This window comes from Lampris incognitus, chromosome 12 (assembly GCF_029633865.1).
Source record: "Lampris incognitus isolate fLamInc1 chromosome 12, fLamInc1.hap2, whole genome shotgun sequence".
Classification (NCBI taxonomy): domain Eukaryota; kingdom Metazoa; phylum Chordata; class Actinopteri; order Lampriformes; family Lampridae; genus Lampris; species Lampris incognitus.
The window spans coordinates 29694007-29708287 of record NC_079222.1 but is presented as its reverse complement, the minus strand read 5'-3'; the positions used below and the strand labels follow the sequence as shown (position 1 = coordinate 29708287).

General features: G+C 45.7%; 1 protein-coding gene across 1 annotated transcript; it reads left to right on the top strand.

Annotated features, from left to right (window-relative positions):
* The first annotated feature begins 1740 nt into the window (after window positions 1-1740).
* slc35e4 (solute carrier family 35 member E4) lies at window positions 1741-10567 on the top strand. Its single transcript, XM_056290983.1, has 2 exons — window positions 1741-2338; window positions 8462-10567. The coding sequence occupies exons 1-2, from the start codon at window positions 1750-1752 to the stop codon at window positions 8998-9000; spliced, it is 1128 nt and encodes a 375-aa protein (XP_056146958.1). The 5' UTR covers window positions 1741-1749; the 3' UTR covers window positions 9001-10567.
* The last annotated feature ends 3714 nt before the right edge of the window (window positions 10568-14281 follow it).

Here is a 14281-nt window from a genome sequence, read left to right as displayed (position 1 = left end):
GAAAGGAGATTATATTGACGTTTTAGCCATGCACTCGTTATCTTCTGCCCTGAGATGGACTGTTAAGATGTGCTGCAGGCCTCGAACACAAGTCAGAGGGTGCACATGGCACTGACCATGTGTGTGATTGCTCCATGCTCATATTCTGCTTGCATATGCAGTGCAGTTTGTATATTAATATACTGCTGTCAGTAGAAGTCTGTTTAATTATAATTCATAAACGATGCATTTCATTCTTGATTGCATAGATTCCAACAGGGGCAAAGGCAAAACAAATATCACTACACATCTAAAAAGCCGGGTGGGGGGTGGGTGGGGCACTGGGGAGGGAATTTAATTAAACACACACACACACCTCAGTAAGCCCACTACCAAGGGCACGGTCAACAATAAAATTTGAATCGCTCCCATTCTGACAGAAATATTGAGCAGAACATATTTGTAAACTGTGTTATATTTTTATATCACATCGACTCCTTCACTTCATCTGATATTACGCGGAATAAATAAGAGTGGCGTTCCCCTTTAAACGGAGATCCCGATGACACTGCCCCCCCCTTCCCCGCTCCGCTGCGCCCACCGTGGACACTCGGCCGGGACCCTGGGATGCGCGTCAAGCCGGAAAGACTCTCAAAACAAGTTACGAGGATTCGGACGAGTACGTCTCGTCGTACTTCGTAGCGTACAAAAAAAAAAACCCTAAACATTTTGACGGTGCTAAAATCAAGGTGTTCGCCCGCTCGCCGAACCGTTATGTTCGCCTGGTTGTTTTAGGCAGCGTTTGTCGGACCTCGCTAACGTTAGCGGCTAACAGCTAGCTACGGCGGAAAGGTTAGCTAGGCAGCTGGAGTGCCCTTAACATGACGTCAGAGCCCTCCAGTTGACGGCCGCTGTCGAGTCAAGCGACGGGTCCGAGCTACAGTCCGAGCTACGGTAAGGTTTGGTTTTATTTTTTCTACTTGCGGCTCCTATTTTGCGGATATCGTGCGGTGAAATACTTGAGCGACTCGGCAGCCCGCTTCTGACGCTCAGTGAATGCGGACCGGCGAGTCGTGCGTGTGCAGCGGTGCGGTGTGCAGCGCAGCCCGCGTTGTGTAGACGTTTGTGTCGGTCTTGTTTTGTTGTCGTCCGTCGGAGCTTTACAGCCGCACGGGGAATCACGTGGTCCCCCCGGGCACCAAGCAAGCCTCTATTTTAAAACGAGCACGGAAAAGCCCATCGGGGGGGGGGGGTAGTTTCATTGCCATGTTTTCGGGAAATTCCAACTCGGCGTTACTGGAGAAAGGTCTGTGTGATTATGTACGTTTGTTTTGGTTTTTGTTGTTTTTTTTTGTAAAGTGGAGTCGTCATCGTCAGCTTATGTTTATCGTCTTGACATGTAACCAATCACGCAAGTCCCCGTTGTAGAAGAAGGCGCGCCTACAGTCTCCCCCCCCCCCCCCAGTCATTAAGGCGGCTTTCTCCCACATCCCTCCGGCTTCCTGGTTTCGCAGCATCGGTCATTTTACAGTTGTATAGGTGGGTTACACAACTGGCCTTCGGTGCAAAATAGAAACACGTGGTACGGCGGCACAAGAATGCAAGTTAACCAGGAGATGCGGATTCAGGCTCGTAGTATCGCCTAGGAAAGCAGCTTGTAGCGGTTTTGTTTTTTGTTTTTTTTTGGAAGTCGTTCGTTCGGTCTCGCCGATGCGTGGGTGTTTAGTAGTCACTATGTGTTTGCCCTACAGAGACGAGAATGATGCGAACATGATCAGCGCTGATGGCTTCCCAAAATGTGAGGCTGTGCGGAAAGAGAGAGGGAGAAGGCCTCCTGCAGAGATGCTTCACCTTCTCTCGGCTATCATTGTGTGGCTTGTAACAGGGACCACCATCTCCAGTCTGAACAAATGGATTTTTGCCGTCTACAACTTCAGGTACCCTTTACTGTTATCGGCCCTGCATATGCTGACAGCCATTGTTGTTGACTATGGGCTGATCAAACTGAGGGTGATCCGCCACAGAGGAGTTGGAGAGCAGAACCTGACCCCCAGTGCCAAATGTAAGGTGTTCCTGTTAAGTTTGACATTTTGTGCCAGTATCGCCTTTGGCAACATGGGTCTGAACTATGTCCAGCTGTCATTCGCCCAAATGATCTACACTACCACCCCACTCTTTACTCTCGCGATCTCCACACTGATCTTGGGCAAACAGCATCATATCCTTAAATATACAGCCATGATGCCCATCTGCCTGGGAGCCTCCTTCAGCATCATGGGTGAGGTCCAGTTTGATCAGACTGGCTGCTTCTTTGTATTTGCAGCCACTATGTTGAGGGGTGTCAAGACTATTCAGCAGAGTAAGTACTTCAGTCTAATCTTATATCATTATCATTATCCATTTCTGCTGTCACCTCAAGATAGTGTCGATAACATTGTTTTTCATTATTACAGAAAACTACTCCGTAATCACTGTATTTTTGCATAAGACGGATTGTAAGGAACAGCATGGAATTCTTTACTGCTAGTGAAAATGGAAATAACCTCTCAGTTGTCATGTTCCTAATCTACAGTGTACTTTATGATTTTCCCTAACAACACAGAAGTCCCCAGTTTTAAACTGTTTTCATGACTCAGTGATTCCATCCTCACCGCAGCAGTAACACACCCATGCCTCATTGTGGTTCGTAAAAATAGCATACTTTTTTCTCATTCCTTCATCCTTTCCATTCAATTCAGTAAATATTTGGTCTCTATAGGCCAGATTGGGTATTGCTCCGTTACCTGAAAGAGACCTAGGGGTTGTTTTTATTCTTGACGGGACATGCTTCAACAATCAGAGGGCAAATAAAAAAGGAGGACTTCTTGGGAAATTAAAATAGTCCATTGTATTTGATAAGTAGCTTGCAGGATTGATGCTATTCTCTTGCAATTTAATCAAATATGTACTTGAAAATAGACGTAAAATCCGACGTAAAACTTTTGCCAAATCAGTATGCGGATTGACAAGACCATACCAGGTTGGGTCAAGGCCTGGGTTAACAACGGCCGCCATTGGTGCTGTGCCCTCACAGGGCAACCCCTGAGAAACAGGAAACGAGCTGAAAGAAGAAGAAGATGTAATTGAAAATAGACAGCTTGTTTTGTTTCCTCTCTTTTTAATTAATGTCAGCTGGGCTGTGTTATGTTAAGTAGTAGCCTTACTGCCATCATTTAGCTAATTCACACATATTAAGCATTTTGATGGGAACTGCTGGAGCAGATTAGGGTCTCCGGTAGCATAGGTCCACATATTGTGGTAACTTTCAGAGAAGAAGTACTCTACTCTTTGAAAATACAGTAAACGTGCGGGATCTGTCTTGGTTTCTTACATAACAGCAAAGCTGGTCTTCTATTTGACACAGAGGCCACGAATGTTGTTTTCTCTGGCGTTGAAGAAGCGGAGGTATCCTTAAAGCTGCATAAGAGTTTCCGCCCAGTGGAAAAGATGAAGCGGCAGGCTGTTTTGGTTGGCTGCAGTTCCCAAACACTGTTTCATGTCACTTGAATAATGTGAAAAAGTAATTGTGAATCACCATTTCTAACAGTGACTTCTTGTGTTTTTTTTTATTTGTGTCTAACCAACAAAATTGAAGTAGTCGATTTAAATTTAGACAGCATGAATATAGCACACGTTAGGTAAATGCTAGTCTATAAAAATGTAAAATAGGTCACTTTGCAGAAAAGCACAAGGTGCTAGGTTCGAGCCCCGGGGTAGTCCAACCTTGGGGGTCATCCTGGATTCGAGCCCCAGGGTAGTCCAACCTTAGGGGTCGCCCTGGGTCATCCTCTGTGTGGAGTTTGCATGTTCTCCCCGTGTCTGCATTGGTTTCCTCCGCATGCACCGGTTTCCTTCCACAGTCCAAAGACATGTAGGTCAGGTGAATCGGCCATACTAAATTGTCCCTTGGTGTGAATGTGTGTGTGTGTGTGTGTGTGTGTGTGTGTGTGTGTGTGTGTGTGTGTGTGTGTGTGTGTGGGCCCTGTGATGGTCTGGCAGCCTGTCCAGGGTATCTCCCCGCCTGCCACCCGATGACTGCTGGGATAGGCTCCAGCATCCCACGACCCTGAGTAAGGATAAGCAGTTTGGATGATGAATGAATTAAAATGTCACATGTGACTAGGAAACATTCCCTCATGCAGCTTTAATAGAGGAAGACATCTGGGTTAAGAAACTCAATAAGACAGGGCTTCTCAAACTTATTACTCAAAAGTTATGCGTCTGATTTTTATTCAAGGTCATGGTTGGCGATTACAAAATAACATTTAATGAACATGCAACTTTGTATAACTTTTAGGGCGAAGACCTGCCCTGCTCTGCCTCTGATTGGTTCTAACCCTAAAGAAAATGAGTGTACCAGTAAGCTAATCATTACTATCATTTATGGTCAGGCTAGTTTCTCTCCTCTACGAGGGTGGGGCTAGCCCCCCCCCACACACACTCACACACATGGAGTGGGGCAGAGAAGAGACAGTGAACCAGGTGAAGAGAAGATAGTGCTACTTGAGTTGATGACAAATATACATGTTAAGTTACCGTAAGTGCAATAAAAGCCTCGCACCACCCCCCAGAGCGAATTCTCCAGTGTAACTAACGTGTGAACTTGGCAGCAACAAGACACAAAACAGAAAACCAGACATTTCATAAGGTATTGTATTCCAAACACCAGGGTTTGGGCTGGGTCCGGATTGACTTGTCGTTCAGGACTCCAGGGTGAAACCGTTGTGGTTGCACCACCAAAAATCTGTCAGGTTTACTAAACAATTTCATTGGTCACACCAGCGTGACTGAAATTTAGCAGGTACACTACCGTTCAAAAGTTTGGGATCACCCAAACAATTTTGTGTTTTCCATGAAAAGTCACACTTATTCACCACCATATGTTGTGAAATGAATAGAAAATAGAGTCAAGACATTGACAAGGTTAGAAATAATGATTTGTATTTGAAATAAGATTTTTTTTACATCAAACTTTGCTTTCGTCAAAGAATCCTCCATTTGCAGCAATTACAGCATTGCAGACCTTTGGCATTCTAGCTGTTAATTTGTTGAGGTAATCTGGAGAAATTGCACCCCACGCTTCCAGAAGCAGCTCCCACAAGTTGGATTGGTTGGATGGGCACTTCTTTGAGCAGATTGAGTTTCTGGAGCATCACATTTGTGGGGTCAATTAAACGCTCAAAATGGCCAGAAAAAGAGAACTTTCATCTGAAACTCGACAGTCTATTCTTGTTCTTAGAAATGAAGGCTATTCCATGCGAGAAATTGCTAAGAAATTGAAGATTTCCTACACCGGTGTGTACTACTCCCTTCAGAGGACAGCACAAAAAGGCTCTAACCAGAGTAGAAAAAGAAGTGGGAGGCCGCGTTGCACAACTGAGCAAGAAGATAAGTACAGTAGAGTCTCTAGTTTGAGAAACAGACGCCTCACAGGTCCCCAACTGGCATCTTCATTAAATAGTACCTGTTAGAGCCTGTTTGTGCTGTCCTCTGAAGGGAGTAGTACACACCGGTGTAGGAAATCTTCAATTTCTTAGCAATTTCTCGCATGGAATAGCCTTCATTTCTAAGAACAAGAATAGACTGTCGAGTTTCAGATGAAAGTTCTCTTTTTCTGGCCATTTTGAGCGTTTAATTGACCCCACAAATGTGATGCTCCAGAAACTCAATCTGCTCAAAGAAGTGCCCATCCAACCAATCCAACTTGTGGGAGCTGCTTCTGGAAGCGTGGGGTGCAATTTCTCCAGATTACCTCAACAAATTAACAGCTAGAATGCCAAAGGTCTGCAATGCTGTAATTGCTGCAAATGGAGGATTCTTTGACGAAAGCAAAGTTTGATGTAAAAAAAATCTTATTTCAAATACAAATCATTATTTCTAACCTTGTCAATGTCTTGACTCTATTTTCTATTCATTTCACAACATATGGTGGTGAATAAGTGTGACTTTTCATGGAAAACACAAAATTGTTTGGGTGATCCCAAACTTTTGAACGGTAGTGTATGTGCGTGTGTCCGTGTGTATGCAGTGTTATTTTCCCACCCGCATTATGCGAAGACGTCCCACTGCATCCCACTCTGCCTCTGACTGGCTTCGACCCTGATATTCTTACCCTAACCATTTCACGCCTTACACCTAAACCTAACCAATTTAACTGAGGAAGGCAACAAGTACTAGCCAATCAGAGGCAGAGTAGGGCAGGTGTTCGCGGAATGCGGGTAGAAAAAAAACAAGGTATGTAAGAGACCGCACCCTCTACTCCCCGAGCGACGTCACATCCTTAAAACATACCATTGCCACTGGGCGGCATGGTGGCCCAGTAGTTAGCGCTGTCGCCTCACAGCAAGAAGGGTTCGAACCCCAGGGTTGTCCAACCATGGGGTCGTCCCAGGTTGTCCTCTGTGTGGACTTTGCATTTTCTCCCCGTGTCTGTGGTGGGTTTTCTCCGGGTTGCTCCGGTTTCCCCCACCATCAAAAAGACATGCATGTTAGGGTTAATGCTCCTGTCTGTGCCCCTGACCCAGGCATGGCAAGAAGAACTGGAGTTGGTCCCTGGGTGCTGCACGGCGGCTGCCCACTGCTCCCAGCTACCCAGCTAGGATGGGTTAAATGCAGAGCGTAATTTCCCCATGGGGATTAATAAAGTATATCAAAATAAAAAAATTAAAAAAGTCAAATGAAGAGAAATGTTGATTATGTTTTCATCAAAACAAAGTGCCGTAGTGCCCGTTACACCTGTCCTCGACCCTGAAAGGCCCAGCCCAGACCCAGCATCATCGGCGGAGGAGTCATCGTCATCGGATTGAGTTATTTGAGTTTGACGTCTTTGTTTGCCAAGCACTCAAAACATCAGCCCTTTTAACTTTATTTTTTTAAACAATTGAAGTTATTGCAATTTCTTGAGTGTGCTGTGATTTAAATAAAGAAAAACATGTATCTGCACCTTAGCGAGCTGACAAAAAAAAGCTAACGCTTAAAATATATTATTGCGGCACCAAAACTCGTAGTGAAAAATGTTGGGTGCACCTAAATTAATGTGCCGGTGTACCTAACTGAAAAAGTTAGGCGCACCATTGCAACCAATGTAAAAAGTTAGTGCGGAGCGCTGCCGTTTGGTCCGAGTGCAGACCAAGGTCCGGACTCTGAGAAGGCCTTGCAATAAGATATTCCCCTACAAACCTCTCAGTGAGATTTCCCAGAGCGAGGTGTTTCACCCCTCAGTCAGTCGTCCCAAGTGGAGCCGTTCAGCCACACACAGCTCAAGAATGTGGCTGCGCCGAGAGACTGCCGTGTTTTGGTCGTAAACCCTCCCTGTTATGTCACTGCTCCCCCGGGCTATTGCTGTACAGTGATGATGTGTCCCTACACAACTTCACCTGCTGAGAAGAAGGAAGCACACAAAATGAAGCACCAGAGACAGCTGTGCCTTGCTGCTTGGTGTGGTAGACTGCGATGCATGAACCGCAGCCGCTAGGTTAGACAGCTGGAGCACAGAGCACGTTAATATTTTATTTTTAATCATGGCTTATGATTTCCATCCATCCTTACATGCCAGACAAGTTGGACGGCGTGTCTCGAGTTTCACCATGCTATTTTCATCCTCTCTCATGGCGGTGATGGTCTCATGTGTATGTTTACCTTTCAGTAACACACTTTAGCAGCACCTGTTTGTTTAACACTAGAACGACTGGGAGTTCACTCCTACCTAAATCGACCACGGGCGGTCAAAATGACCGCCTGTTTTTAAACTCTATATTCTGTCAAGATAAATACCCAATTTGAGATATTAATGCATTACACATGTTAGTATGTCTGTTAGGAAACGACTGACACCAAAATTAACATTTTAACAACTATAGTACTATTTCTAAACAATTTAGAGAGAGACATGGTCGAACTTGAATAGCAAAATTGAAAATATTACCTGAAAAACAAAACGGAAAACACATATTGTTAATCTAACAAACGTAACAAGGCCAATAAAACGTGAAATGTAAAAAAAGAACTCAAAATAACCATTGAAACAGTCCCAAACAACAACCGGAACTTAAAAACTACTAGAACGACCGTGGGCTGTCAAACGTTTTGGGTAGATCTTATAACTTTTTTTGTGGAATTGACCTAAAACTAATTTTAATGCAAATATATGCAATTTTAGGTGCATTCGGGAGGTGACAGGTCTGTATCTTTTTCTCTTTTTTTTTCACAAATGTATTAAACTTTGAAAATCCAACACCATCAAAATGCCCGGCTTGGTCGTTCTAGTGTTAAGCTAGCAGGTGGCCTCCTCCCAGGGCGTTTAGTACCATGCTCTTATGTATAGGACATTTAGAGAGGTGAGAACATGTCTTCACTTAGTGAGAACGCATGTGTTTAGTTTTATACTTCTGGTTATTTTGCTTTTATATTCTAGTTTTTGACCACCTCGCTGTCATTTCTTTAGGTATCCTGCTCCAGGAGGAGAAGATCAACTCGGTGTTCCTGCTCTACCTGATGTCCATTCCCAGCTTCTGCATCCTGGCCGTCGCTGCTCTGGCTCTGGAAAACTGGGCCATGCTGGAGTCTCCGCTCCACTACGACCGTCACCTGTGGGTCTTCATTCTGCTCAGCTGCCTGGGCTCCGTCATGTACAACCTGGCAAGCTGCTGTGTCATCACGCTGACCTCCGCTGTCACGCTGCACATCCTGGGCAACCTCAGTGTGGTGGGAAACCTGCTGCTCTCTCAGCTGCTCTTTGGCAGCGAGTTGTCTGCTCTGAGTTGTGTTGGCGTGGCGCTCACGCTGTCCGGCATGCTCATCTATCAGAACTCAGAATTCATCGCCAGCTACTTGAGTGCCCGCCAAGCCAAAGCTAAGGGATCAGGAGAGAGAGTTTTCCGTAACGGAAACGAGGACGACACGGACAACGCCATCACATCCGAACTAACCTCATCGAGCCATCCAAACAGAATGGATGGGAAAATGGAAAAACAGATAAACTGAACTCAAGCCGGCGAAGAGGATAAGAATGTCGAATGAAACCCTGGTTGTAGTCGGCTATCCATATTTGGTTAGTTGCATGAAACGGTGGCGAGGAGTAGAAGACGGACTGACCTCATGATGCCATCGTCAATTATGACGTGACTCAAGCTTGTCAAGTTCGGTTCTGTGTACGTCTCCGTTCTGCCAATTTATTCATTTCTCCTGTGGTCTGACGGTGCCGTTTGCAAAGAGGAGCGACCAAGAAAAAGGTTGCCTTTATCACGGTGATGATTCAGTTCTCTCCTTTATCCTGTACTCTTGTATAGCCTGTAGTGGTATATGCATGCGTGAGCACACTAACTCTTTGATACCTCATGTCATGACGTATCGCCACTGTCTCTTATACGCGTCACTGTGAAAATGTTCTCGTCTACAGAGAACTCTACTACATGGGCTGAGTGATGTAGGTGTCTTAGTCTAATAATAACATGGGACAGACTCAGAGCATTGTACCCTAAATTTGAACGGGCACAAAAGATTTTAAAAAAAACACACTCGTGGTACTGCTGTACTCTTATCTGTCTCGCACCCGGACCTGCAGATGCAGGGGACTGGGTTTTCTGGCAGCTTCTTTGTGTAAATGTTATGTGGGGAGAGCGTTAAAAAGAAAATACGGCATTTGATGCGGTATTAAAAGTTTGTTTCTAGGGAGTTTACGTGGACGGACACACGCAGGCCAGCCTGGGAGACGGCGTGGCATTTGTTCCGTCCAAGTCAGTTGTGTATTTTAGTTAGAAAAGCACAGATCTCACAGGAAGCCTGAATCCTCTCCCGTCTCACCCCATGCATATGGTCCTCAGCGCAACCTATCGGTTATGGCCTAGATTTTTTTTTTCTTTTTTTTTTTTTTCTATACCAACTTGGAGGAAAAAATGGCCTCTGCAGAATTAGTCCAATTAATTTCACCTTTTACAATATCACTTATAGTGCAGCATGCCTTCATTATTAGGTTCATGAAGCCTCTAAGGAGTCCCACTCAGCTTTAGCAGTGTGTTCCCCATGGAAAAGAGGAGAGGAAAGATTGAGTTTCCCTTCATGGTTTCCACTTGAGTCGAACCGATGTCGTCTCTGCTAGGTCTCGTTTTTCTATTCCGCTAGTGCCTCTGTTTTATTGTTTTATTTTATTTTGTTTTATTTTTTTAACGAGTACATATTGAACATTGACCTCAGTGGAGCAGAGCTACAGTGTTTTCTTTCAGTGGTTAATATCTAATGTATTTTAATGACATGATTTTCTGGTCACAAAACAATTTTATGCCCCAACATTATCAGGGTGGATGATCTAATTTGCTGCCAAATGACCATAACAGTCATGGGTTTTGAAAAGATGTCTGTTGGGCCCTGAAATTTTTCCCCAATTTCAAATTATCAATTCCGTTGCCTACCAACACGGGGATCGTCGGTTCGAATCCCCGTGTTACCTCCGGCTTGGTCGGGCGTCCCAACAGACACAATTGGCCGTGTCTTTGGGTGGGAAGCCAGATGTGGGTATGTGTCCTGGTCGCTGCACTAGCGTGTCCTCTGGTCGGTCGGGGAGCCTGTTCAGGGGGGGAGGGGGGACTGGGTGGGAATAGCGTGATTCTTTTCACGCACTGCATCCCCCTGGTGAAACTCCTCACTGTCAGGTGAAAAGAAGCGGCTGGCAACTCCACATGTATCGGAGGAGGCATGTGGTAGTCTGCAGCACCTCCCCGGATCGGCAGAGGGGGGTGGAGCAGCGACCGGGACGGCTCGGAGAGCGGGGCGATTGGCCGGGTACTACTGGGGAGAAAAAGGGGGAAAATTAAAAAAGAAAAATTGTCAATTTCAAAATGGTACTTTTGTTTGTTTTGGGTTTTTTTAAAGGTGTTGCATGTGAAATATTCACACCTTCCAGAGGTCAATAAAAGTTCCTGTCTTCCGCCTGTACTGGCTGCTTGCTGTCCCTCCGAGAGGTGTAGTCGGAGTCTTGCCCAGGTGTGTAAGAGCAGACCAGTAAACTGTAAGGAGCTGAAATCATCCTCTTTATTGCTTGTCTTACCTCCTCCGTCTAGCGTTTGCTAGATGGTGTGTTAAAAGCTGGACCTTTAAGAAGGCTGTGTGGGGCAGGTTCTGTCACTGAACAGAACCGATCACTCCTGCTTACAAGATATTTTTAGTTTCCCACAAGAAAAAAAAAAAAACTAAGACACAAGCCTGTGCAGTTGTCTCCGTTTTGCTAGAAGCTGGTTTCTCTGTAGACGGCCTAGCCTAGCAGTAGCATCATACCACCTGAGAAGATGGCGACATTGTTGGGTTTATTTTGAGACATTTTGTGCAATTACTCAGTTAATATACATTTTTCCACCTCAAGAAAGAGATGGACGGGGTTCGAATCCCCTCGTTACTTCCGGTTTGGTCGGGCGTCCCTACAGGCACAATTGGCCGTGTCTGCAGATGGGAAGCCGGATGTGGGTATGCATCCTGGTCGCTGCACTAGCGCCTCCTCTGGTCGGTCGGGGTGCCTGTTCCGGGGGGAGGGGGAACCGGAGGGGAATAGTGTGATCCTCCCACGCGCTACGTCCCCCTGGTGAAACTCCTCACTGTCAGGAGAAAAGAAGCAGCTGGCGACTCCACATGTATCAGAGGAGGCATGTGGTAGTCTGCAGCCCTCCCCGGATCGGCAGAGGGGAGTGCAGCAGCGACCGGGACGGCTCAAAAGAGCGGGGTAATTGACCAGGTGCAATTGGGGAGAAAAAGGGGGGGTGGGTGGGGGGGGGTAGAAATAGATGGACCTAAAGAAGTAGTTACACAATACTGATGTTTATTTAATGGCTTTGCTGTTACAATACTTTATTAACTATGACGTCATCGTTGATCCTGAATGCAGGTTTAAAAGTAACATTCAGAGCATCTTATTGGTTTTACATTACTGAATACCTCAGCTGTCACTTCTAGCTCGTTAAGCCCTTTCACTAATTGATAAGATGTTGCTTTTGAAGTGAGATCAAGCAGCTAATATCCTCTCAAGTCTCCGACCTGGCTTTACACACTGTGTACGCATAACAGATAGCGTACCACTTTGAAGAGCTGTGCTACATTAGTTTTATCAAAATATAACCGCATTTGGCAAGACATCCATTTTCATAACTTGACAGGCATCTGTACAGTAAGGATACATCACTAAACCAAACATTCTTGTCTTAATTGTTAAAACATCGCTGTCAGTGGCGGTTTGCCAAGTAATGGCTGCTTGTTCTCATCGGTGTTGTGTTTGGCAGATTTTGGGGATGGGGTGGGGGGGGGCAAAGAGCATATTGCACTGACAAATTTAGGAAGATACTGTCTTCGAAACGTATGACTCCTGCGCACAAATTGCATTGTTTTTGGATTGTTTAGAAAATTAGTTGAATGTAAATAGTTATTTTATTTTATTTATGAATTTTACAGTCATTGATGCCTGCGTCAAATATACAGGTGCAAGAGTGACATAATTGCCATGTGCTTTATTTTTTGAGAGAAATTTTGACAATGGTATAACAGTTCTAGAGTATTACTGAATTCTTTCTGTGTGTTTTATATATATATCTATATATATATATAGATATATATATATATCTATATATGTAATTTCCAAAATTTGCATTTCACTGTGTACTCGGTGCGGGCGATGAGCAGAAGTCATCAGCATGGCTGGCGGTTGCCTGGGTAGAAGTTGTATGTGTTAGACTTCAGCAAAGCATTGCAAAACCAAGTTACCAAGTTTCTGGCTGCGTTAGTCTGTAATGCGGTGTGGCACTACAGCTAATAAATGTAGTTCAATTCAAACCTTTGACGTCCATTGTAGCCCACTTTTTTTGAGATTGTTGCCCAACTACTGGCTCTGTGTATGTTGTGTTGACAGTTTGTAAGAATCAGTTCTCACTTTATTGGTCCCCATAGAGAAATTATGCTTTGCCTTGAAGCCATCCTAGCTGTGTAGCTAGGAGCAGTGGGCAGCCGCCGTGCAGCGCCTGGGGACCAACTCCAGCTCTTCTTGCCATGCCTGGGTCAGGGGCACAGACAAGAGTATGAACCCTAGCATGCATGTCTTCTTGATGGTGGGGGAAACCGGAGCACCCGGAGAAAACCCACTGCAGACACGGGGAGAAACATGCAAACTCCACACAGAGGATGACCTGGGATGACCCCCAAGGTTGGGCAACCTCGGGGTTCAAACCCAGGATCTTCTTGCTGTGAGGCGACAGCGCTAGCCACCATGCATGGTAGCATTTCTGATCTTTATAAAAGCTGACAGCATGTATGAGCTAAACATACATTACATGGCAGCTCAGTGAAGCGGTGGTTAGCGCGGTCGCCTCACAGCAAGAAGGTCTGTGGTTCAAACCCCGGGGTAGTCCAACCTTGGAGTCGTCCCGGGCCGTCCTCTGTGTGGAGTTTGCATGTTCTCCCCGTGTCTGGGTGGGTTTCCTCCGGATGCTCCGGGTTCCTCCCACAGTCCAAAGACATGTAGGTCAGGTGAATCGGCCGTGCTAAATTGTCTCTAGATGTGAATGTGTGTGTGTGTGTGTGTGTGTGTGTGTGTGCGCGCGCGTGTGTCGGCACTATCTCCCCCCGCCTGCCGCCCAGTGACTACTGGGATAGGCTCCAGCACCCCCGCGACCCCAATTGAGATAAGCGGCTTGGAAAATGGATGGGAGGTTGTGAAAGATTTATTTTATTTTACATTCATAACGACTGTAGAGGCCGGTGGGTTATTCTTTAGCGAGTCCAACTCTTCATTAGCGTAACTAATCACCAAATTAATTTCACATTCCTCCTCCGGCGGGAGTTTGGTTAGAAGTAGGACCCAAGGGAATTAAACCAGGGCCGAATGCCGTTTGCCGTGTTTACGGAGCATGTCTCGTGTTCACCACTAGGTGGTGTCGTTCGTCTCTGAGGTTTCTTGTGCTATACGTTGCGTCGGTCTTATGCTTTACACAAAAAATGGTCGTCAGAAAGTGTGTCTTGTTTATTCTGTCCGTCCTCTGACAGGTTTGTGAGCGAAGGACGGCGCGTCCTGTCCTCCGAGATACAGATGTCTCTGCCTCCAGTGAGGCGGGGGGGGGGGGGGGGTCGCTGAGCAACCCGCGAGCCTTTTGCCTGAATAAGGCAGTGTTACTCACTTGCTTTGAGGAAGGGGGGAAAGAAAAAAAAAAGATTAACCCTTTGCTTTCCCGCCAAAAGCTCTGTGAGCGGTGCCCTCAAAACGATCTGTAGCTGGAATGCTCGATGTCACATTGTG